General features: G+C 40.9%; 1 protein-coding gene across 4 annotated transcripts in view; it reads right to left on the bottom strand.

Annotated features, from left to right (window-relative positions):
• Window positions 1-26,425, bottom strand: part of slc8a1b (solute carrier family 8 member 1b) — a 132,164-nt gene that overhangs the window by 35,538 nt on the left and 70,201 nt on the right. For 2 of the 4 annotated variants that reach the window (XM_055029301.1, XM_055029303.1), the window contains exon 5: window positions 8,987-9,096. In XM_055029301.1, the coding sequence (XP_054885276.1) occupies window positions 8,987-9,096 (110 nt within the window). Of the gene's footprint in view, window positions 1-8,986; window positions 9,097-9,461; window positions 9,581-26,425 lie in introns of all 4 variants that reach the window. The other 2 variants (XM_055029300.1, XM_055029302.1) reach the window with 1 other exon arrangement.

Genomic DNA, 26,425 nt, shown 5'->3' with positions numbered 1-26,425 from the left:
TAGTATACCATCACTGCTGTTACTTTGATAATAATAATGAAAATAATAATAATACTAAAAAGACAGCTGTGACGAATCGCTTCCTTAAAATTTTCTGCTGTGATCATAATTACCTTCACAACCATCCATTAAGATTGGCACCCCAGGTTGGTAATGTGTAATAATCTTTAAATAAATTTGTCCTATGTTGCAGAAGCACAGCCTCACGTTCAAACATGTCGAGAACATTTATTTAACGGGGAAAATTACATTAGGGAATAATTGCCTTCAACAATGATTGGAGCCCCCACTGTCAACACTTTGTTCAACCCCCTGTTGCCAATAAGATCTTTTCCCATAACATTTTACAAGGCTGACGCATGCAGAGAGAGGCTTATTCGGCTATTTTTCTTTGCACGTTCTCTCCGGATTGCCCAGAGACTCTCACTTCTTTAGCTCAGACCGTAGGCTGGTTCAGGATTTAGCAATGGGGAGAGCAAAAGATAAAATTTCAGTCAGATAATGCTCTTCAGAACTGCTGTGTTTCTTTAAATCTATACATCCGCAGCAAAGCTGATGGAATAAAATGACTCCAACCGCGTCTGCCATGCTTTTGGCTGTTTTAGTTCGGAGAAATTGATCTAATTTAACCCTCTCTGCGTTTTTGCAGGATTTCCTCCATTCTTATCTGGCAGAGTTATGTTTCCATTTTTTCGTGTATTTAAATTTTGTCACTCATCTCCCCATTTTGTTTGCCTTTTCTCCTTCTTTCGGACCGAGCTCATCTGCTCCGCATCATATATGTTGTGTAAACATTGCACAGGAAAAGGTGACAGGAGGTAACATGCGTTTTGTTTTGTAGGTGAGACTTCGCACCATGTCATGTTTTAAAGGGCTCAGCAGTTCAGCAGCAGTGACTGAAGATGCAGAGGAAAAGGGAAACGGGCTGAGAAAACGGCTGATAGATGAGACGGAGGGAAATCTGAGGATTTTAAGAAGAGCTGAAAGAAAAGGAGGCGGCGGTGGCAAAAGGAGCAAGTGTGGCTATTATACGAAAAGAGGATGAGGAAGGGACAAACTGGAGTAAAGTGGAGGCAGAAGATTTTGTTACTTTTTGGAAGTCTTAGCTTTAACAAGAGGAACAGGAAAAAGACCTGGCAGACTGCGGAAAGGCTTCTGTAACGTGGTCAAAAAATATGTTTTGCAAAGGTTCCATCACTTTCTCCAAAGCAAGTTTTGACACGACTACAGCATGGACCACTAATGTCCATCAACTTCTCAAATTTCACAGTGAAAGAAGTGATTAGACTGACTGTAGTGCAATACCTGTGATTTCGCATCAAACAGTTCACGCGACTCAAGTGACGACGATTCATTTAGAAAACGATTGTGATTCCAAACGGCGAGGCGCCGCGCTCAGCGGTCGATTAATCCGTTGCCCCTAGCAACCACAAATGACATTTCCACACAAAAACTGCTTAATAATGTCCAACAGCCAGGATTTGTCAGCAACGCGTCCAAGTGACGTCTCTTTCGTCTCGCCGGTGAATTATCTGCCGGCGCCATTTGTCGTTACAGCGGTTTCATGATTGTTGATTTGGTGCTTAACAAGACTTCCTGTAACGCGCCCATTCAGTGATGAACAATTACAGTGTGACATTCAAGCACCGAAATCGCGCCAGACAATTCAGATTCACTTGACATTTGCCGTGGGTTTGTTTTGTCGTCTTAATGGAAGTGTGATTCGGGGGACGATTGTTCATTCGTCTGCTGCCAGCTGGCTTTAATAAGCGCAGAGATTTTTTAAGCACTGCAAAAATGAACTTTTGGGGGAGCAATAACTCTAAGCGATTAAAATGTTTTCACTTTTAATATAATACATCACTTGATAAGTAATGCGGCCTTTCGGAGGAAAGCCGCATTACTTATCAGTTGAATTATGAACGGCTTGTTACTCAGCAGAGGTCAAAGTTTGAATCCAGTCCTGTCGAGCTTAGCAACAGCGCGGCGACGCACCCGCTGCCAGTGAACGTCGCTCTGAAATCTGGTTGTCATGGAAAAGATTGAAAGTCGTCATGTTTCTGATGCCTGATTTAGAAGAATAACAGCAGAGAGTTAAGATGCACTCAGTTTGCCCGCTGTCGCTGTTCAGAGAGTGATTAAGTCAACTCGACGGAAGCGTAGTAAAAACAGACACAGGGCTGAACAGAGTCATAGAAGACACATTGCTTAAATATTGTGAATCAACAATCCACCTAAACAACAACAACAACAAAAACAGCTTGCTGTAGAAACAACAACAAAAACAGCTTGCTGTAGAAACCTGCTGTATGGTTCTTAATGATTACAATCCATTAACATTTTTGCTGTGATGTTTGAGCAGCAGAGCAGCGACAGGCACAGCAGCTTTGCAACAGGAAACTCTTGGGTTTAAAACCTGGATTGGACTTTTTCTTTTCTTTTTTTGACAGTTCTCCACATGAAAATGTTTCCCCTTGCTTATGTATTGCGTCGCTACACATTAAATTGTGTGTTGAATGTCACTCTCTGAAGAGTGATGTATGAATGTCTGCATACATTCAGTTAAATTAAGATATTCCCCTCACATATATGGTAATAATTTGCTTTAGCCATATAAAAAAATGGGGTAAAAATTCTATGCGGAAGGAGTTTTGGAAATGTTTATCGGGAGAAAGTCTCGTACGGATAATTATGTTCTCTGCATCCATGAAACTTGTTCTTGTACGTCACTGCCTGCAGCTATAAAAACTACAGTTTTTGCTCATCAGGTTTAGTTCACAGCAGCTTGAACTGAAGGAAGATTATATTATAAAATATATTTTTTCAATTCACACTCTTACTTTGTTCACGAACCAGTGATTGTTCAGGCATGCTCTACATCCAACTCAATTACATGACATGTAAACTGACCAAAAAAAAAAAAAAAGTTCCTTAATGCATCTCAAGTTTGCGAGCTACAAAATGGCAGAACTGACATGAGCGGTTCAATTAAAAGCGCAAGACTCTAGGCACAAGAAAGTTTTAAAATGCATAAAAATTTGATTGATGCAAATGTCTTCGAGAGAATATTGAGAAGTTTTGATTTGAAGCCATCCAAATACCGTAAACTTAGTCACCTTCTAACAGCTCCATCAGTATGACAGTAGAGAGCTTCATTTTTTTTGTCTGATTTTAACGTGAACTAGACTGAAAGCCACATTTCTTCTTTATTTACGGTGGTTACCATGAGATGTGCTTATGATGACATTACAGCTCTAATTATGCCCAAACACCATAAATCATTAGTAATGCCGGTGTTAATATTAACTAGACTTTGCTGCCATGAAGATAAAACATTCATGTGCATCATCTGCTGATTGGTTCTAATCGTCGCTGAGTAAACAACGCCGTTTTAAGGTGGCCCATAAAGTGATCTAATGCGGTTTGCCATTATACAGATCACAATTTGTCTACGTTAATGATCAGTCCTAATATGAATAAATGCTGGTAAACACACACACTCCGGCAAAACAACAGCTTTGTGTCTCCCATTATTTCATTGTGTTTTGACACCATCGTATTTGGTGCCGGGGGATGATGATGTTTTGCACTAATGCATGTTTAAACTCACGCAGATGCCGTTGCATCATCACATTTCAATATTTGCAGAGAGCACCGCAGTTCATTTCACAGTCTCTCCGAACTGAAACACAACCACCGTTTCCCTGTCGCCTCGTAACATGCCTTAAACTTTAAATGTAAAGCACTTATGTTGCATCGATTCGATTCATCTTCCCCACAGTGCAACTATAAACACACACACACACACACACACACACACCCACACACACACACACACACACACACACACACACACACACACACACACACACACACACACACACACACACACACACATTCACGCAGGAGAGGAGATGCAGAAATGGGGATGAAAGAACTGGAACCATGTAACTTTTCTGCTAATTTGTCCAATTTCAATGTTGGAGATCCAGAGATTCGCAGCTCAGGTGGCTGAGAATTTTAGGCGAAGTTCAAACAGGAGGAAAAAGGAAAATGTGACCCAAATCTGCTTCTTTTTGCCCCACATGTGACCTAGACAAGACCCTGGATGACCCGATTATGACCTTTACACCCAAACAAAATTTGACAGTCATGTCGCATTTTATTCAGCTTTAATATCCGTTTTTGATTTGATGCGAGACATAATTCTGCACCAGCAGACACAGTAAATCTGGATGTAAACAGAGGCTGAAAATATCAGGTATAACGTGACAGAAGTGAGGCGCATCACATCACACAGTGAGCACTTCACAAAAGGCCGTCACTGTTAGTTGTGCTTTATTTTAATTATAGCTTTTTATTGGCTGCTGAATAAACTTTAAAAGCGATCCACAGACGGCTTCATCGATTGTTGCTTTAGTAAACTGTGCATCACCGCAGTTCTTCTGCGCACGCGGTTCACTTTGGGCTCATAAAAGCACCAATGCATATTTAAACTCACGCAGTCTGCTGGCGTGACAAGTTAATTAGTAGACGTCTTAATTAGTAGCATAAGCGACTTGTCATTAAAGCAAATAGTCCAAGTAGAAATTTTAATCCAGCTGGTAATTTATGGCAAGGCATAAGAGAATTTAATCATTTCCATCCAATTTGATAATCGGAGAGGCATTTTGCAAAAAAGAAAAGCCAAAAGTCTTTGGATGTTTAAAGTAACTCGTCACCCCAGCAGACTTGTAGCCGTAACTTGAACTAATAGTTTTATTTGTAAAAAAAATTAAACTGCCAACTTCACAAGAATGCACTGCTTTGAGTTGGTCTGTCAAAAAAATCCAAATGAAATAAACTGAAATATGTGATTGCCATGAAAAATGTAGTCTCGAGAGCTGTTGCAGAGCTGTTGCAGAGACATGCAGCGAAATGCGCTTGATGTAAAAGTTTGGGTTTGCCCCCATTTGAGTTTGGCACCACATGTTATTGAATGAGGACACGGGGGTCACCGATCTCTGCAGGGCGGATGTGTTCTCAGCGCTTTCCCCCCCTCAGCGCTTCTCTATCCTAACACTCTGCTCTCCCTCACACTGATGACTGACAAAAGGTTCAAAGGCTGCAGTGAACTCTCCTCTGCCTCCTGCTGTCCTGGGGCTACCGCACACCCGCTCAAGAACCGGAAACATTCGGCCGCAAACCTTCAAAGAAGGTTTAAGTGAGGTCTGCCGCTATGCCCATAAGAAAAATAAAAAATACAAAGGCTGCGATCACTCCGTAGGAATTCGCCTACCAGATGCACCAAGTTCACATCGGCCTTGGGGAAACTGCTGAAGGGCTAGATTTCTCATAAGTCGAACAAGACTGAATTAATAGGAATAAGAAAAAAACATGTTTATAGAGAGCTTTAAATAAGCATATTTGTAGAAAATTGAGTGGAAAGAAGAAGTGTCGTATAAAAGTGGGCACAAGCAATCTTTCCCTCAGCAAAGGGTTTGAGCTAAAGCAAATAAAGAATCTGGAATTTGCCAAAGCAGAAATAAAAAGAGCTAAAAACAGAACATTAAAGAAATATCCATGCAAATATTTATTTCTTTAAAATGTCTCTTTTCTTTTCAAATTTTAGAAATAAAATTGCATTTTTAGCTGCAAGGCAAACTCAACTAGACTGAAATGTATAAAATACGTCCCAGTTTTTGCAATCCATCTACTGCATATAAGTTTTGACTTCAATTTCACTAATGAAATGTATTTTTAATGATTATTCTAATTTATTGATTTTGGTCTCGTGACCATTACACCGCTGGATCAGTAATGGGGAATGAAACTGGCGCTTTGATCATTGAACAGCAAGTAGGGACAGAAAAGAAGATTGAGTCGTTTCACACAATTCATTCATTTTTGCTGTAAAATGCAAATTTATAGCATGAAGTGAATATATTTGCTTCATAGAAAATACTGGTATTTATGGTTTTTATCATTATAAATGGGCAAATGACTTTTGTTGGTCAGTCATTTTACAATGAAAGCCTTGAATGCAGCATTTTTAGGAATATGGAGAATTAATGGCGCATTTACAGCTAAATTATTCAGACTTGACTGAAGTTTTACTTTTTCCAAGCACTGCCTACAAAACACTTGACGCCCAGTGGAGATCTTATGAACATTTCAGGTCAAAACGCCCACTAAGTCCAAAAACAACATGGAAAAATGCCCACATGTCCTCTCGACATCGCTGTTTACACTTAATTAGGAAAGTCAGGTTTAGTGGTTGAATTGCAAAAATTGAATCATTTGTCTGTTTTAATGCACTTCTAATTGTATCAAATAGAGTTAAATGGAAAATCTGCAAAATGTGCAATTTTTAAATTTTTTTTATTCGATTAATCGTCGGTATAATCAAATTCACAGCCAGACATTTTGGTCAGCTACCACCACGGAATTACAGAATAGTCATATACTCAACATATGACTAGAATAAACATAAGACTCAAATAAAAAAACATTTTCGGGTGCAATATATGAGATATTTTTTATGTGGTACACCCTGGGTAACTGGCTATAAACTATATGAAACCACAACTTGGCAAAAAATAACAAAACCCCAAAAAACTGAAAATGTAGTTTTGGAGAAGTTATTCAAATAAATCTATTTTAAACAATATATTTTTAAAAAATATTGTTTTATATATTTTTGGTACTAAACATAAACCAAGAAGATCAACTTTTTTTTCTTCTCTTTTTAAAAAAATTTTGCTAGCTTGTGTGTACAAACACCCACACGCGTGCGCACATGCATGAGCAACACGCACAACGCAGCCCGAAACGGTCCAAGGCAATAAAGCTCTATGCTGGGCTCATTTAGCACAGAGAACCACATCAGTTCATAAAACAGCCATTAAACACACAAACCCAGCTGCAGCCTGAAGATGGCGAGTGTCTGCTTTGTGCGTCCCCGGAGGTGTGTTTGATCTCCTGACTGTGATAATGTGATATCCAGCCTTTGTATTTGATCACTATGCAACCACCGTCGAAGGCTGGAAACACACACACACACGCACACACGCGCATCACCACAATGGCGGCACTGAGCTGTGTGGTAAGTGTGTGAGTGAATCAAACGCAGAGAAAGCTGCTTTTAATCAGGCTGTGCGAGGAGCTGAGGTGAGATTAATGGCAAAAAGAAAACGAAAAAAAAAAAAAAAACCTTTTAGACGGCAAGAGAAGATCAGTAATGGGCTGATTTAACTTGAACCGACTAACATGTCGTTGATTTGTGGCGACGTCAGATGAAATTACTTCTGTGATGCTGCTAATTACGTTAGCGTTACGATTCACGGTGTGCATTTCACAAGCGTAATGGGCCCTCAGATTAGTTTTTCTTGTGATTTCAGAACTGAACAAACTATGCGTAATGTGAACCTAGCAGAAGTTGAAGAAAGACTTTAGTAATGATTTGAGGAAAAGGTCAAGCGTTTTTTTTGAGGTTTTACAAACTTCTGGGGTCTAAAGGTGTCGGATGCAAATGCAACCAAGAGTGAAAACTTAAAGCACTCAATGTCATTTATAAGAGCTTAGACTGGTGGATAGCACCAAAGAGTTACGAGTTAAGTGGTTAAATAAATCTGTAGACTTTATGCCATGAGAGGTTTAGTGCCTAAAAACAACTAGACTTTACTGGTGGAATTTATTTTATGGAGAAATTTACAATTCTGACCGCTACAACGCATTACCACGTAATTACAAAAACATTTTAGGCTTTTATCAGATATTATTGAGATGTTTGAAGCAATTTTTAAAGCCATAAATCTTTTGAAATGCAACAATATTTAGCTTGAGATGGCATCTCTACCATCACTGTGCTTCTAAAATGTAAACATTTATAAATTTAACATTTATATTTTAGGTCAGCTGGTAAACATTGTTCCCATTTTGACCATAGTTTGTCGTTTTGATTCATGAACTTTCAGGCTTTATGTGAACATCCTAAAAGTGACATTTTCAAACTGTTTTCTGTTGTGAAATGAATGATGACGTCTTGCAGTGTCTTATGGTAAATTAGTCCTTTTGGTTTCCACTTTTCTCATGCATGGAGGAAAATGTGCTGCCATGGTTACATACAAGCCAGAGAGCAGCTGGATTTCAAAGAAAAAATTTGAGAGTCCTTCAGAAAGACTTCGAATCAAGTCGTCCCTAAAACATTCTAAGAAATTACAGGTGATTTAAAACTGTTGTGTGGTTCTATACTTTAAAAAAAATCTCAGCTGTTATGGCCCAGGGTAGTGTTGTAACAGACAAATTAGTAGTAGAAATCATAAAGCGAATCACATTATGGCAATGCATTATTAATTAGTCTATGACTCAGAAATAATACATGACTAATGGCACACTGTTTAATGAGTTCTCCTTGCTTACTGTCTGTTTAATAGAACTGCTGCACTACTGATGTAAACTACATAGTTCAGAGTCCATAGATGAGCTAAGTGCTGTTAGATCGTAATTGGGCTGCTAAAGCCTAAATGTAGGTAAGTTTGAGTAGTTTTTCAGCATTTATTTCTCAAAAGTTATACAGTTGGCCATTCTGCACTTTACAGAATAACGTATGATATCCAATAGCCATTTAGTTGGGCTGTATGCTCCGGTAGCAAACCTGCAATTGGCTGCTCAACACGCTTTGCTTCTTCTAGCTTACTGAAGTTTAGAAATAGGGTTAAGGGTGACGGTTCTTAATATTCAACGCATGACTGCCCATCTTTGTTTTTGGAAATTTCTAGTCTGCCAAGTTTTGTTGGGTTTTGTGTTATTTCAATGGGACTCAAACTAAAGCTCAACTCAAAGCAAAATGTCAATTGAGACAATGACATGCCGCATAGGAAAGACATAACATAACCACAAATCATGCACTACAGTTTGGGAATTGCCCCGCCGTTCCAAGGTTTGGAACCCAGGGAAGTTTAAGTGAGAGTTAAAGTGTATGATCGATGCTGATTGCCCATCACACCTGTCTGCTCCTTCCTGTTGCGTCTCCACTCGGGGGTTTCGAGCACAATGAAGAAGGAGGACTCCTTACTGTACTCCTCCCGGTCTAAGATTCTAATGGTTATGGTCTTCCTGTATGGGACAACACACGTACACACAAACACATACAGAAGGAAGGTGGTAAATGCATGCATGGGAGACAACAACAACCCAAAAAAAAAAATGGCATGACAAGGTATGCAAATTAAAACACATATAAAACGGTTACAAAAAGCAAAACAAAAACTAGGTGGTAGATGTGGTGGGATGAGGTGACCCCGCAGTCGGCTGCATGCTCCCCCGGACGCGGCAGGAGGAGAGTAAAACGGAGAGTCAGAACATTCAAAACTACGTCTCCTCCTGTGGAGTTTCCGTGTTAACAGCATGCAGCCACTGCGGTATGGCGGACGCTCTGGAGCTTCCCGCGGTCGGCTTTCGGAACTGGTCAGGCGGCTCACCCTCTTCTTGACCTTTGGCGTCATTGCTCTCCACCAGGCGAGGCTCTCCGATCTCGATGTAGAAGGCTTTGTTCTTCTCATACTCCTCGTCATCAATTATTTTCACCTTGATGGTTTTACTGAAGGGGCGGGAGGGAAGGCAGAGGGGAAAAGGAGAAGAAAAAGAAGGCAGAACAGTGAGGACAGGACAAGCCAGAAACTGGAAGAAGAAGAAGAAGCAGGAAATAAATAATAATAATAATAATAATAATAAAAAGCCACATTCCCCACAGGCTCATATCAGGAGACAGACGGATTATTTATTACCTCTTTCATCTTTGATGCATTTAAATTAGCTCAAATCAGCACAAGCCAGATGGATTTCATGAAAGCCACTCTCTGCTCAGCGAACATCCTAATCAGGACTCCATTCAATTTTAAACTCAAAGTAGATACCAAGTCCATTTGTTAACATCGAATACATAAACGCTATAGACCAGTGGAAGTGGTGCATAAAGTATATAAACATGTTTTTTAAATCGATGTTTGGGATTTGCAGACTTATATGACAAGTTTACATCAATCAGACGCAACATTTAGCTGCAGAGTCTGTAGCACCAAACATGTAAATCATAAAAGCTCAATTTCACGTGTTTTTATGAAATCAACACCTCTCTTGCCTACCAAGACGGATAGCGTTGCGTATTTGGTTCAAATATGATCCATATTTGTAATCCTCCTCTGACCCACATACATTTAGTCCTAAGTAATGACGTTGGCGGGAGGCAAGTCTGGCTGCCGAGAGTCAGCTGCAGGTCCAGACATGCTGGACTTGTTCATCAATTATCAGAATAGTACGCACTGTTCCAGTTTAATTCTGACGCTGAACCAAACTATTAGAATAATCCATGTGAAGAACGAGACCTTCAGTAAACACAAGAGTCTGGGATCAGGTACACTGATCTCGCAAAGTCTCCATCACTCAAGAGTAAGAAGCAGGTTTGTCAACTGTTGCAGTTGTGCGTCAGATTTAAGGGCCTACCAGAAACATATGATTACAAAGGTTCCTGCTGGAACTATTGTGTATAATTTTAAAAAATATATATGTTGAAATCTATGTAAATATTTTTAAAAACATGCACTGAAGTCCCAGATATAACTGAATTTGATTGATGAAGTATATGAATGAAATGTAAACAAACTGAATTTACGTTGCGCGTTTCCAGTCAAACTGACCGCTCAGAGCACTTTATGCTACTCCAATACAGAAATACTGACCTTATATTTGGTCAATATAAACTGATCACACACCAATCAACAATCAAACATACATGAGACTGACACATGAAACGCCGCGAGTTCCTCTTCAATGTTCCTCTGTTGGGAACGTAATCTCAGATTTCCACGTCGAGTCATCCATCGCACATATATCAAAACTTGTGATACACAGTCGTGACTTTGTCCTGCTGTTTTCCATCACCTATATTTTCAAAAACAACAAACCTGGCTGTGAAATGAAACAGTAATGTGTGAATGTGAGAAATCAAGGATATAATTTCTCTGAAGCCATTTATTTTTGTATTTTTTTATTGAACAACAATGGTGTGGTTGTATCAATTAAAGTCCTCACAGTGAAGTGTGAGGGACTGAGTGCGTTCATTGTTAAAGTTGGCCTCTGTCATCTTTGACGGTATATTTCGTGCTCCATGTGTGAACGAGCGCCTGCAGACACGGCTGTTTATCTTGCGCTTGCAGTCCGGAACAAAACTCTCGGTCTGATCCAGATCCACTACAGGCAACGACAAAAAGGCAGCAGAGAGAAAACTCATAATCCGCCCCACGGGGTTGGAAATGGGAACACACACACCCTGTGTGAGCGTCATCTCTGATCACAGATCTTGAACGCTCCATGAAAAAGAAACGTTGCATGAGTGCTGTTGCATTCGAACTTGTGCTCGCCAAGCAGCTCGGATGCATGCGGCCTCTTCGAGCAGAAAGGGACACAAACAAACGCAGCCGACTCTAATGACGAGACAATGACTGGGACGTCATCATTATGAGTGTTTATTCCAAAATAGCTCAACTCCACTTGTTTTTTTGACCGAACACAGTGGTGTTCATTCATCCAATTTTATGCATCACATGTCAAATCAACTGCGTCACTCTAACACTGTAAAAAATAAAATATAGATATATTCTAATGCCAGAAATACAAAGAGAGGCAACAGAGTTTAGCTTATTGCATTAGAGGGATAACTGCGCCTCGCTTTGTCTCTCAGCAGCAGATGGAGAACAGATTTCGCCTTCTGCTGCAGAGAATCCCATGACCACCAGGTCGACGCTGAAGAAATGATGGCGTCGACATCTCCTCTGCCACAAGGTGGAGCCTTTGAGAACTTTACTCTCCCGCTGAATAAATGAGCCTGTGTTTTGCTTCCAAAAATAAATCCTGAACCACTCATTGAGGAGTGAGTGGTTCAGGGTAAAACACCTGAGTTGATGCCCAGATTTCCATAAAAAGCCCCAGGAAACTACACACACCCATTAGTGGGTTACTAAAAAACACACACACCACACTTTTCAACCTTTCTTTTGTAAAGAACTGCACTACTTTGAGCTGTCCACCACAAAACACCCTTAAACACAATAATAAAAGTTTGTGGTAACACGAAAATGTGTAAAAATGTCAAACAGCGTGAATCTTCTTGCAAGTCACTGTGTTTGAAGTCGCAACTGCAAATATTTCCCAAAATCTTTTGTCCTTTTTAACTTGTTTGAGAATGCCAGTTCACAGACGACCACCAAACAGGAGATGATAAAAATACACAAGCGTATGGACTTCAGCGCTGCAGTCGAGACGTATGTAATCATCATCAGCTGGCTTTATTTTTATCCTAATTGAAAAAAAAAAAAATAAAATCATGTCCCAAACAGCCGCAGAAAGAAAAAAACTGTTTCCAGAGCAGAAACGTGCATGTGAGTCTTTCTATTGTGGGTGAATCTGTTTACGACCATTCGTGTTGCATTTAGTCTGCACAGCTTTGACTTCGGTATCATGTGTGATGAATAAAACAAACGTTTCCATTGACAGACTCTCCTTGTCTGAGCCTGTGCGTTAATCTGCCAACGGTTCTTAAAGTTAGGAGTTACTTTTGTGTGTCGTTTTCAAAATAAATTCATTAAATGTGCTGAAATACGAGCTGATGGACCAAACGGACGTGAAATACACAAGTTTTTAACATTGTTTTCTCTAAATACTTTGCTACCTGAGTGAGCTCACACAGGAGAGCCTCCTTAGTTGTCAAAAGCGTCAACCACACCTGCAACGTCAAAGTCTGATTTGTCCCCACGAGGATATAAACACAGCGGCACTCTCAGACAGAGGTGGTATCGCACTCGCATGGCGGCATTCACACATTTTAACACTAGCTTGCCTTCACGCCCCCGCATGAGCACACTAAAGGAATTTTGGCTGCAGGAATCCAAATATGCACACAGCCACACACAAGTTACTCTAGGGATCGCGATGTGTGTATATCTGTCTTTCCGCAGAGATGCCCTCCATCTGACTTTGCTAAAAAGCAGGAAGGAAAAAAAAACAAAACAAACAAAAAAAAAACAGTCTGAGCAGCTGTGACAGATCTCCACTCCAGTGCTTCTCCCATTGCATGCATCTCCTCTCAATGGAGGGAGAGCCGTTCCCATCGCTGATCCTTCATACGCAAAAAATTCGGTCAGTGTTTGGAAAGTGCTTCTCCAACCCTTAAAACAGAGAAAGCGTCCAGAAAAACGTCCGGATAAACATTAGATTTTTGAAATACGCAGCCAGAAGATTGCGCTCCACACACACGCTCACACACAGTCGTGTACACTGTAAATGCCAACTCTGTCAGCGGGAGATGAGATTGGACAAAAATACAATTTCCCTGCATCTGTTGTTTTTCTTCAGCTCTCGATTTGCTCCATCAACTTTTGTGTCCACATACTTTTCCAAGCTCGCCTGATAAGAAACTAAAGGATTCTCCGATTGCTGTTGTTGTAAAACGGATACCAGGTACCATTTGTTTCTGTTGCAAGACAAACATTTGCATTTAAAATACAAGACTAGTTTCTGCTGACACAGATGCTGCAGTTTCAGAATTCTCTTCACAGCTGAGGGTACGCAAATGTGACAATTTTCAGATACAGAACAATGTGTGTGTGTGTGTCATTTTCCGTTTACCACAGAAATATATTCAGTTCCCTTTACAATTGACCGTCTGAATGTTGAGAAAATGCTAATCGGAAATTACCTGCACTGTCACTAACCGTCCTCCACTGCGAAGAGAGAAGAGCCGAGCCAACCGAGGCGCCCGTTCATGTCCCCTCAGTTTGTGGAAGCTTAGTCAACATGGACTGAATGGCTTCGTTCACTTCCTCTGCTGCCGTTGCTCAACCTGCAGACTGATTGCGATTCTAAAACGACGCAAAAAATCGAGATCCTGGTTCGCAACTGTTCCTCCTGCTCACTGATTGGTCCAACAGAAAGTCTACCAGAGAAATCAAAGTCAATGGAAGAAAGTGCAGAGTGAGCTGTGAAATTGTGCAGGAAAGCAAAGGCTGTTTTACTTTGCCTCCGTGTCTCACTACTTCCTGTTTGCTGTCAAATTGCTGCATGTTTCTTGTTTTTCTTCACAGAACAAATATAAATCATCATTTATTGTTTTCCAGCCTGCTTTATGAGTTTATAGTTTTGTTTTTGAAAATAAATAAATCTGATTTATCTTATCTTAGTAAGAGATTTGGGAACCGAGTCATAGTTACGATTTACTTCGTTTTCTTTGCCCCTCCTTTTCCAGCAGCTCTCCAGACACGTGGTTTTAAAGATCAATGCATCTTACGTACTTTCAATCAAAAAGTTAAAGGTTAGATCATTTTTAGAAATGTACTTTTTGCAATTCCAGGTTATATTTTAGTCCCAACCTTATGGGAGCACAACCCACTAAATCCAATGAGACTTAAGCACTTCATTATTTAAGTCAAAGTACAATCTGAATCACTTTCCTTCTGCTATGGTCCATATTTATTTCTAATAGAAAACTGTCTCTGGCCTTAAACACAGATGGACAGACAGGAAGTCATGAAGCACAGCAGGCAGCAGCGTGGGTAACTCCCCTCCTTTAGGCGACCAGCCTTGACGTATTTGGATCGGAAAATTGGACTTTGGGAATCACTGCTTTATTTTTATGTTTAGAAAAATGCTGCTTGTGTGTGCGTATGTGCGTGCCTGTGTGTGCTCTGATGCAATATGAGATCTTTTTCGAACAAACCACCTGATTAAAACCCCTTCGCTCCGACTCGCTCGCAGCAATGACATTTATATAACTACAGCCAACGTGCGGGCATATTCTTTTATGTATGCATTTGCATAAATAGCTGCTGTCCACGCTGCTTATGAATGTGGGCGTTATCTGTCCATTTGTGTAAACAACTGGCCTTTCAAGCTCGAACGTGTTTGTGTGGAGCAGATTGCTGGTGGGTTGAATTCAGTCAGACTAAACAAAACAAGGGTAACTTGAACATGTTATGTGACTATGACTGCAGGAATGAAGCGTCTCCACGGGCGTCTGTTCCTATGGAAAGCTCACCGTAGAGCCTCTGAACAGCATTCAATAAAGCGAAAGCCACCTTATAAAAAGAAAATAAAAAAAAGTACTGGTCAAACTGTAGGCTTGACACAGTTTCACATGAGAGAGCAGCAAGTGTACGTGTGTGGTTTTATTACATGCCGGCTTTTATACAGCTGAGTCGATAATGATGCTAACCAGAGCTGGAAACCACAGCAATAGATGAGCAGCACTCTGCCAGACGTTCGCTAATAAGATCCATTCTGCTCACTAACAGGTCTACAAATAATACTGACTTCAGTACGGCTGGAAGAAACCAGAAATGCCAAGACTTCTTGCTGCTGCTGGATCCCTTTGGTCTACAGAGATTAAAGGCTATATTTCAGTGAGCCGTGTTGCTTTAGTTAAGACTAATTGTTTGAGAAAAAATGTTTATTCTTTTCAGTGCCGAGCGTCTTGCTTCCAATGGCATCTTTTGACATTTACTGTATTTCATTTGGGGAATCGGTGCACTTTGATGACCTGACGTCTGCTTGTGGTTTGCAATAATTAAATCAAATGAAATGGCGAACTGTTCAGAACCGACCATATGCATACTTTAACATATTCCATCCGCTAATTTGTTTATATTTTAGTATTTAAATGCACAGCATCTTGCTTCATTCACAAGACACAAGATGAGAGAACATGCCAATGAAGCCAGAAGCGTTTTGATTTCTATGAGTCAGGAATGTGCAGCAAGAAATGACTCAGACTGATATTTACCACTGTTACTTAAAAAGAAAAAAGTCAAAAGTGAGACTGAAACTGTGATAAACGACTATTGGTTCATGATCAGAGGGGGCCAGCTTATGAAGAATATATCCATTAATCCATTCATACCAGTTCAATGTGTGTTCATACAGACCTTTTAACCGTATTTGGGGTGAATACTGATTGTTGTACTTCAGAAAACATTCAGCAACAAATGATTAAAATTGTACAGGATGGATGTGGAATTATGCCCCTTTGAGAGGCTCGTCTGGATCTGGATCAATCCATCAGAGTAAAATGTTCCGTAATCCGCTCTGGTTCCACATGAGAAACTTTTCAAACGTTCTCGGCCCGGGTTAAAAGTTTGGCGAGGAGCTGCAGTGACTTGTTGTCCCTGCTCAGAGACACTTCATCAGTTTGAAGCAGAGCAGGCCTCTGGACAACTATGTTTACCGTCAAAGTCATTTTTATGCGACAGCGATACACAAATCAATGGACAAAAGCATAAACAGCAGCCACCCTCTATTTTATGTCACCAGTGAAAGTGTGTGTGTACGTAGCTGTGCCGAACGGTTTATCTGTTGATGTGTGTTTGGATCAGATTAAGCCATTTCCTATCGTCACAGGGAGTTTCTCCTTCCCTACTGCGCCCTCCACTCATCTTCTCACAGACTTTCTCCACATTGTGCCTGGCTCTCCCCCATCATTCCTATCTGCAGTGTAGCTTGTTAACCAAATAAGGAGTTTGGAAAATCCATGGGACTCCCTCGCAGGCACACAGACAGACTCTGCACAGGAAATGTCTTCGGGGAGCTTGTAAATTTGATTGAAAAAACACAAACGAGAGCGTGGTGCTCATATTTAGAGGGGAATAAAACGAACATACAAAAAAAAGAGAAAACTGTTGGGATGTATTCTTGGACACATGGAAGTCTGTACATCACTGCACTTAAGGAAAAAAAAAGTATTTATATAAATATATATAAATACATCTGCGTACTGTTGAGGTGAGCGATTGAGGACTTTACCTTAAATAGAGCTCCACTCCAGAAGCGTGTTCAAATACGACTGAGTAGTAAAACAGCCTCAAGCTGATTTTAAGTTTCAACTGAGGGTTTTCACTCCATGGACTTATTAATGCTGACTTCATCATAAAACACTAGTCAAGTTCACGCAGGGACAAAATGTACAAACTGCTGGCCATCAGAGAAAGCTAGCAGAGCTTGGTGAAGAGGAAGTGGAACTTTGAGGGCGAAAACAAAAAGGGCCAGAAAAACAAACACATGACTCCTATTAACATGCACCAATCAAACCTCTGCATAATGAGATGGGACCGAGTGTGTGTGTGTGTGTGTGTGTGTGTGTGTGTGTGTGTGTGTGTGTGTGTGTGTGTGTGTGTGTGTGTGTGTGTGTGTGTGTGTGAGACAGAGAGAAACAAGCTATAGAAAAGAAGCTATATGAATGCTAATCAGCTGATGCTGCCAGAGCAGCTGCACCGCTCCAATATTTCCAGGCCATTTATGAGATCTCAGATGCATGATGGGAGCAGAGCGCAGAGAGAGTGACACAGTCAAGTAGGCTGATTAGCCTCTGGAGCCATGAGGCATGATGGGAGCAGATAAAACACCTCCTTTCGACTTGCCGTGCCTCGAGACGAAGCGCAGTTTTCAGAAAAGGTTGCGCAATGGTCCGTCAGAGCTGACGGATTCTTCTTCTGCACCTTTATTTGAATTTTCGTAGTTCATACTCAAAAGTACAAAATTTGTGTGTTTTTTTTCCTCACCAAAACCAACAACCACATTGAAACACCACTGCTTGCCCTGCCAAGTATAAACATGGTTTTGTCAAGTTGATTGTGCAGGTTGGCAACAAAACTACAAAGAAAAGAGATCATTTATCTCGATGAACTTTTATGCACGCGGTTTAATCGACGTTGCGATGCCTCAGATACGTCAAACAAGCTATTTTCTTCCCGTTACATAAACCAGAAGCGGCGCATTTGTTCTGTCTTGCCACAGCTGCCTTCTAAATCTGGATCTTCTCATTCACTTGTATCCAAAGCAGATACGTCCACATAATTATTTTCTGTCTAGATGTCATTCAGATGCTTATTCCTCCGCCCACATTGACCGCCTCCATTTGAGTTATGTTTAGCATTTTGCTTCTCACAAACAGCCACTTCCTCCACTTTAACAACAACAAGATACACAAAGAGCACTCAGGAGACCAGCACAGGGAATCAATCAGGTGAAAGAGAAAGTTCTTGTTCTGTCAGTCCAAGAATGACAAATCTAATCCTTTTAGAGATGGGGAGCACTGAGATGGGATGGGGTTTGCAACCAGACCACCTTCTTCCATTCCCACATGCATCAAATGATTCTTAAATGCTCATTACCTCGATGCTGATCGGACATTTGGATCACTTGAGAGATACGGACCACCGCAGACTGGAAATACCCCATATGAGCTTTGACCAATTAGGAGACTTGACCAGTTGTCTAGGCATCATAAATTGACCCTTGTCCCACTCATTTGAATCCCAACATCTTCCCATTTTCACCCCATTTCTACCACATCAAGGCTGACAGGAAAATAATTCCAGAAAATGTACCAATAATTTGTAAGCACTGTGGAAAATCAGCAACTGGCTAACTATTAGCTGCTAATGATGCTAAACAGAATGAAATGTAATAGCATTTCTTGGCTACAAATTAGACTAGCATACAACTGCACTGCACTAACATGCATGTTGTACAAGGATCACAGATTCTCTGAAACACAGTCGGCGTTCAGTCGAGCTTCACTTTGTTTCCCAAAAGTTTTTGGAACTTTTTCTGTTTCCATTTCGAACTGATCATCTAGTTTTACCTCCAGAGCTTTGTGATATAAAAACAGATATAAAAACAGAGGAACAGTCTAGTCAGTTCCTTTGTCTCTAGACAAAGAAATAGTTTTATCTCAGAAAACTAAGAGGTGCCGTTTCCAAACATGCCCACATGCTCCTGTTTTTTTGAGGGTTTTTTTTTTAGACCGGAGACACCAGTGTCATGCTAATGCTTGCACATATGCCTCATGGTATTAACAGTTGCTAAACTGCATAATTAGTTTTTACACTTTTCAGTAAACAGCCGCGCAGGATCCTTTCTTCCCCTGTGCATTTTCAGCCCGAGCCAGCACCTATCCCATGCCAGGAACAAGGAATGGACAATTTCTACTACATTTCCTCCCAAAAAATTTGCAGCCTATGTCTTTCTGTTCATTTAAGTTAAAAAGGGAGATTACATCCCTGCCCGTCCTTGCTTTCAAGATTTACTCCATTTGATCTCTTACGCGTTTAAACAGCAAGAGCCCATTCCACCCCTCAATCTTTATTTGGCTCATTTTACCCTCATTTAGCCTCTTCACTTCTTTTTGATGCATGCGCCCCCGTTTGCCAACTTCCTCCATTCCCCCTTCTGTTTTCTGCGATTACATGCTTAAACTCTTTGCAAGTCAGCAGTAAAGGCAATGTGGTCAAGAAAACCCAGGTACAGAACCTTTAAAAAGTAAATGCAGGCCCCTGGCAGAACAAGCGTCGAAAGTATAACGAATTGCTTTTTATGTTACTTACGACAAGTTGGGAAATTACATTCTGCAACTGGGAAACAATGACAAGAATCCTCTGGCGTGTTTTTTTACAGCCGAATTTAGAATTTGCTTTTCATGTCTTCAACTAATTTGCTGCTTTCATTACTGCTAGAGATGGAGCAACGCAGACAATTTGGTCACATCAACTACGTTTCTCAGTACTAGTCAAGTTTTTCATTTTTTCGTTCGACTAGAAGGATTAGCAGGAAAAATGAGTAAAACATGGAAACATATTTTCAGATAAATGTGTTCAAGTGCTCCATAAAGCACATCGACCGTCCATCTTTGGCCTACATCCAAGAAATACATTTGTTTAATGAAACTCCTCTAGAAACAGAGATATCGATTATGTTTGGTTAATATTACTCCAATATGTAGGGACCTATTGGCTGGCAACAGGACTGGATTTTCAGATCGGCCGGCCTTGACCTGAGCTTGACAGGTCTAACAATTGGAAATATAAACTTTTTCAATGCCAAGTGCTCCCAGAGTAGGCTTTCAACACTCTTCAGTGTTGAGTTCATTACTGTGGGAGGGACACCCAATGTTAGCGATTCTCAATCTAAGTTGGGTGTTTAAAAAAAACAAAAAAAAAAAAACACGTAAAAGTATTTTCTACAACGTGTTCAGACATGTTTGTGGGTCATTCAGGCTGAAGAAGAGCGAGGCGAAGCACGACTAAGAGCAGGAGTGCTAAAGGGCGCACAGGAGACAAATTTAAAAGACGATTCCAAAGAAACAAAGGATTTCTTTAAAAGATGAATGAAAAGCCTACTTGACATCAACTCTTTTCTAATATTTGCACGCTCCAAATACCAATAACCCCAGTAAACCTTTAGTGTGTCGTAGTTCTGTAAGAAATATTAGAATAGTTTAAAATGTCTAAGTTAGTAAGTGGAAGCTTGAAGTTTAAAAATGCATCTATTCAACTCAAATTATTTACATAACCCTAATTCAGAACACATAATATCAAGGCACTTTACAAAAAAGATTCATCCCACCCAATCATGCATACATTCCATTTAATCTGGGTTTTCTATCCATGCAAACCCAGCAGATTGCTGCAATCTCGCCTTCTGAACAAGTATGCAGCGGCAGTCCATAATCGCTTGCATCGCGTCGTTGACTTTCCGTCCACGAGCATGCGTGCAACGGCAAAACATTCATTTGGTCCCGGAAAACAGCGCTTTGAAGTCTGGCCACACAGAAGGCAGCAGAAGAAAAGCAAAGGAGACGGAAACCGTACAATAAACCTCTCTGCCCCCCACGCTCTCTGCTATTATCCTTAAGCGTCTCAGAGATGATAGAAGAAAAGAAGAGAGTTCTGCAATAAACTTCTTGACCTGGGTCTCCCTTCCTCCTTCCCGTTCTCCTTTTCCCGTTGTTGTCAGGGTTCATTTCGATGCGGCGGCACACTATCCCAGTTGGCAGAGCCACTCCACCGCTCTCTGGTGACACTTACACGCCAACTCCAAAAACCTCTTTACTTTGCCCGTCCAATTTTCAGATGGGTTTTTCCTGGCACCAACTGAGTCGGCCTGCTCATGTCTCCTCTTCATCAGCTCTGTTTCAGTTTTCAGCTCGGCTTTCATGTTAGTCTGACATGGCAACAAAAAACTTATTCTCGTCCTCTTTTATCCACTTCCCTCTCAGTCAGCCGACGTGGTTCGACCCAAACCCGTTTCCACCTGGTAATGAAATTAAGTCCCAACTTTCCCACGCTTGTGAGCAGGGCTTTCAGAGTTCAAATTATTAATAGAATCGAAGGTGATGCACTAAAAAAATAGCAGATAGTCATGCTGCAGCAGGAAAATATGTATATATATTTTTTTATTATTTTATAGGTGGTAATCTGGTCCTATGAAATGAGCTCTGAGGCTCCAAGCCTGCAGAAGTGGAGGAAAGCTAACGCTGCACATCATCCTGAACACACCACTGCTGTGGTGAAAGCTGGTGGTCATGCGTCATGACTTTCTGGTCTGGTCGAGGTGGATGGGAAGATGAATTAATGAAGAAAGCACAATTCAGGTTAATGCAACCATCTTAGCTACACACCTGGAGCTACAATAGTTGTTGAGATTGAAGCGTATTTATGTATCGGAATGATCCAGTCAAACCTAAACCAAATAAAAAGAAAAGGCAAAACAAGCAAAATCTCAAGTGGGCTTCAATATATTTGAAGCCCACTTTATGGCCAGTGGGTCCGACTGGTTCTGCTAGTCAACCTATTGGGAAGAAACCTCCTGTTGGCCCTCGCCCCGCTTTCGCCCTCAAACCACACCTGCATATATTCCCAAACAAATCATCCCCGGACCTTTCCCTCCACAGGCCGTATCTACTCACCAGATCCCCATTTATCTGTTTGCTAGGAACAAATAAATTAACAAAATGAGACAGAAGTGTCCATCTCCCCTCCAGACTCCCAAGATGGCCGTTTCATTTCTCTGGGCAACACGTTCAATCCGCAGAGACAAAACCCAACAGCTCAAAAGGTCCTCCGGGATTTATTTGTTAGTCTGCAGCAGAATCGCTCAGCAGATAACCATTGTGGCTAATCAGTGCTTTTAAACCAGTGGTATTAATCTCTACTTTCCTAATATACTTCTGGCCTTTGTTTCTTTCTGCTCTCCCATGCCATCCCACGTTTTCTCTACCCTTTTCATCACTCGCACAAAGGTGAATCCAACTGGGCTCGGAGTTTGCCGTTTAATTAAAACACATATATTTCATAGCCAGCCTGCTGCTGAGAACGGGAGGTGAGTGAATCGGAACGTTACTGTGGCAACATGAGGCCAGGGCGAAACTGTTTCAGAGACGGCATAATGGCTCTGCCGCCGGTTCTGAATGGCCCGGCCGGCAGATGCCCCTGGGCAGGACAAGATATTTAGAGAGATGAAGAGACACAAAGAGGCGCTTGGTAACGGCATGAAAGAGGACAAGTTGTTTTATTATTCCTCGGGTTAGACCCGCGCTGTCTGGAAGTGCATCGCCAGGTGTGCAGCGTGTGTGCAGACTGTTCTGGCTCTCTGTTTGGTTTGGAACACAAACACAGCCTTCGTTTATCAGGACATCAAACTCTACAGTATGGAACCAATGCCATACTCTATAAATAGTTCCTATGATCTTCTGGAGACTCCTCGCATCTGCAAACATGTGCTCAACATTTGTCTGGCAACATATTGAACCTTGTTCCCTCCCCTCTCTGACCGTTCCCTGTAATCTCTTTCTTCAGCCAAATATGGATGAATCATGCTGAGTATGATTGGTCATGTAGGTGTGTTTCAGAGGGAGCGTGGCTCTTCCAGATGAGTTATGTTCACCTCGTTTCCACCTCAGGATGGAAAATCCTCAAAAACGCTAATCAATTCAAGATTTGATGCTGTTCTTACCGGACTCAAAACCAGCATCGTAATGAAAAGAAGATGACTCTTCTGTTGATTAAAGGCTTTTTAAATAAGAATGAGAGTTTTTTTTATTATAATTATGATTATTATCCTGCTGCTGTGTTCAAGTAACGGTCGAGTCTTCCATCGCTTAGTTTGCCAGACATGAACTTTTCTCCGACTGTGACAAATGTTGCTGAAAGTTTTATGCTCCGACAGGATGCCAGACGGGGTGAAACACACGTCTCCTACTGAGAGGGCATAGCTGACCGGTCACATCTTATTCATATGGACACACAAACGGTACAGCTAACTAGACAAAGACTGAAAAGCCTCCAACCCAAGTCTCTGTATGCATCTGGGAAACATTTATAGACACGTATATTCAGATTTTTTTTCCACCTATTTCATCTCACTCCTTCTCTCTGGTGTCATGTACTGCAAGTCAAGACTTCTGAGAAGAGCACTTGGCAGGAGACACTTCACTGTAAACTTATGCATAGAAACAGTAAAAACATTTGTAACCACATTTTGGGAACCACTGGGTTAAGCACCGGTGCCGAGTTTTGGATCCTAAATACAACATCACCTCTCAGTAACTCTCAGATGCCTTGTGTTGCCTTTTTTATCATTACACTTCAAAATTTCAGCAAATAAAATGAAAATAACTATGATGAATATACGTTAAAAATACAAAAAAAGGGATCTTTTTTTTTAAATTATACAAAAAAAGAGAAAACTTTGATTGTACTGCCAGAAATATTTGTGTACACTCAGTTACACTCTGCGCATTGACTTTCAGAGATCTGACAAAAGCAAACAGGATGTGAAGGTGACAGGTGGCGCCAGCGCAGAAGGAAGAAGACTGAGATATTTTGACTGAAGTCGGTCGACGTTGGCACGCCGACATTTGACCCCCGATGGAGCCTTGGAAACGGATGGGTTTCAGGAAAGGGTCATCCAATCACAGGCAAGCATTTACACACCTACACAAACAGCTGGTATTTTTATCCCATTAATCTGCCGTCGCTTCAGGGACCGGGCGGACCGCAGGCAGCTTTCTAGGACACAAGCAAAATATGAATCCTTTCATTACTGCCTTCAATAATAACAACAACTCATAATTAACATAAATGTCAATAAAATCCTTTGTAACCACTCCACTCAAATTGAAATGATAAAAATGTTTGGACCTACATGGCAGTATTCAAGAAAGCTAGTTAAACACCGCAAGACCAAGACTCCAAAGGCTTTACCATATTTGTTGCTGATCTTCATGACTAAACCAGTACAATGCTGAGGAAGATAAGAGACATTTAACAATTCAGTAGATCTGCAGTAATCTCTGCCCTCTGGGTGATTCGGGCTGAGCAGAGAACTGAAGTGCAGATGTCCTCCGTGAAGCGCGGACAGCCGGCAGGCGAGGTGTCGGTGTCCGGCAGGAATGTTTGACAGATGAGACCCTTCACCTTCAGGTTGCCACAACTGTGCGCAAAGGCACATACCTCGCCACTATGTCATCAAACAGCAAGACGCGTCACACTGCAGGCGCCAACTTTTCCAGATTCGTAACTCGGCAGCCCCGTTCAGCCTCCTTGGCATTTAAAGGATCAAAGTCTTATCGGTAATCCACAGGAATGACCGGCTCTGCGTTTATAGCCAGAAATGCGGTTGATCCACAGAATAAAAAAAAAATAAAAAAGAGGCAACAGCAGACTCTTCAAGTTCTTATGGGATGGAAGACTATGGTGTTGAATCGCAAAGCCAAAAAAAAAAAAAAAGAAAAATAACAAATGACAGTTGAATTAATTAATATTCAGAGTGTTCCCCAGTACATTGAGCCTGGCGGGCCACCAGGCTTTATTTGTGCAATACTGCTTAGTGACAAATACTTTGCGAAGTAGATTTATGTAATGATGATCTCATTTCGGTTCCTCTGAGCTTTTGTTAACCGTCATCCTCTGTGTTAAAACCCCCAAAATGAGAGAAGTCTGAGATGAAGTCTGATGAAGTGTGTGTGTGTGTGTGTGTGTGTGTGTGTGTGTGTGTGTGTGTGTGTGTGTGTGTGTGTGTGTGTGTGTGTGTCTGTGTGGGTGTGTGCGTGTGTGTGTGTGTGTGTGTGTGTGTGTCTGTGTGGGTGTGTGCGTGCGTGCGTGTGTGTGTGTTCTTATATCTCTCCCTGTCAATAGTGCTGACTCAGCTCATGACCGTCATGGAAAAAAAAATCAATAAAAGTGAATTCTCTCAAGACGTGCTGGGTTTTCTTTCTCGTCATTAAACGTCCGTCTTGAAAGGAAGTTAAGTCCCTTCGCGGACTCTACTGATAAATTAGACATTTATTGATCCAGGGAAGCTTATAGGTTTCATTTCATGGGCTTTCCAATACAGAGAAACGGTTTTGGTAAATTGAAAACTATTGAAATGAGTCATAATAGGCTTCCTCCTGTCAAGTCTGACTACAAATATAAGGTATCTAAACGAACGAGAAAGCGCTTCAAGCTTTGACGGTTATTATCCTTTATGTAAAATAAAACGATCAGCTGAGTGAAACGTTAAGAATCAAAAACAGGTCAAATTGTTCCCAGTTACATTTGTTTAATCCACAAAAAACAGGAATTATTTGTCACAGTAAGCAATAGGAAATAAGCGTAGACTTTAAACGCGTCTCCGATAAAATAACAATTTTGCCTTCATAACGCACAATCGCTTTTCTCTGCCAAGCTTCAGCACCATGGACAGCACACAAAGAGAGGTTTTAACATCAACTTTTACCAACTTAGATTTTTAATCACACCACCACTTAATGTCACAAACACATTCTGTGTGAAAACTGAAGAAAGAAACCCTGCATATACAAAAATCATTGCTTGATTTCTATGACAACGTTCAGCCCATTTATGTTTCCGCTGTCTGTCTGTCTTTTTTTTCCCCCCACGACAACTCAAACAAGGACAGCAACACACAACTGCAGCTGCATGGAGGAAAACAAGCAGGGCAGAATTAAAGCTCCATGAGATTTTGAATTAAAAGAGACATAATTGAGTATACAGAAATTGCATTGCAACATCTCGATAGAAACTGTGACATCAGAAAAACAACAAAACAAACCAACAATAGGCTCCAGATTGTCACTGCAGCACAAATCAATATGAAGGCTCGTTGAAAAGATACCAGCGATGTTGGATTGCAAATTCAGAACATAGCTTTAAGTTAATCGTACTGATCTGCCTTCAGATTTCGTGCCCTGAAAAGTAAAGTGTGGAACTAGGAATACAAGTAATTATTCAGAGATGCTCAAGTTTGCCACACCACTTCTCATTAAAGTTAAAGAGTATTTGAGGTTTTCTTTTAAATTTGCAGTAGGTGCTATTGTGTTAAAAAAAAAGTACACTTTACCGTGTACCACTGCAAAATTAAACAGAAAAATTAACAGTTTACTTAGATTAAAAAACACAATTAGGCCAAACAGCACAAAAATCTAAGTAGTGAAAACTCCCAACATCTTAAATGAGAAAGGCCAATAAATTTTTGTTAATTAAATTATTATTTTTTTAATCACAGGACAGGCAATTTGTCACCACATGACCCCAGATGCTTTGTATGTTTCTCTTTTGAA

Source organism: Poeciliopsis prolifica, unplaced genomic scaffold, assembly GCF_027474105.1.
Source record: "Poeciliopsis prolifica strain line A6 unplaced genomic scaffold, Auburn_PproV2 SCAFFOLD005, whole genome shotgun sequence".
In the NCBI taxonomy this organism is placed as follows: Eukaryota; Metazoa; Chordata; class Actinopteri; order Cyprinodontiformes; family Poeciliidae; genus Poeciliopsis; species Poeciliopsis prolifica.
Note: the sequence above shows the minus strand (reverse complement) of the source record. Positions and strands in the feature narration are given on the sequence as shown.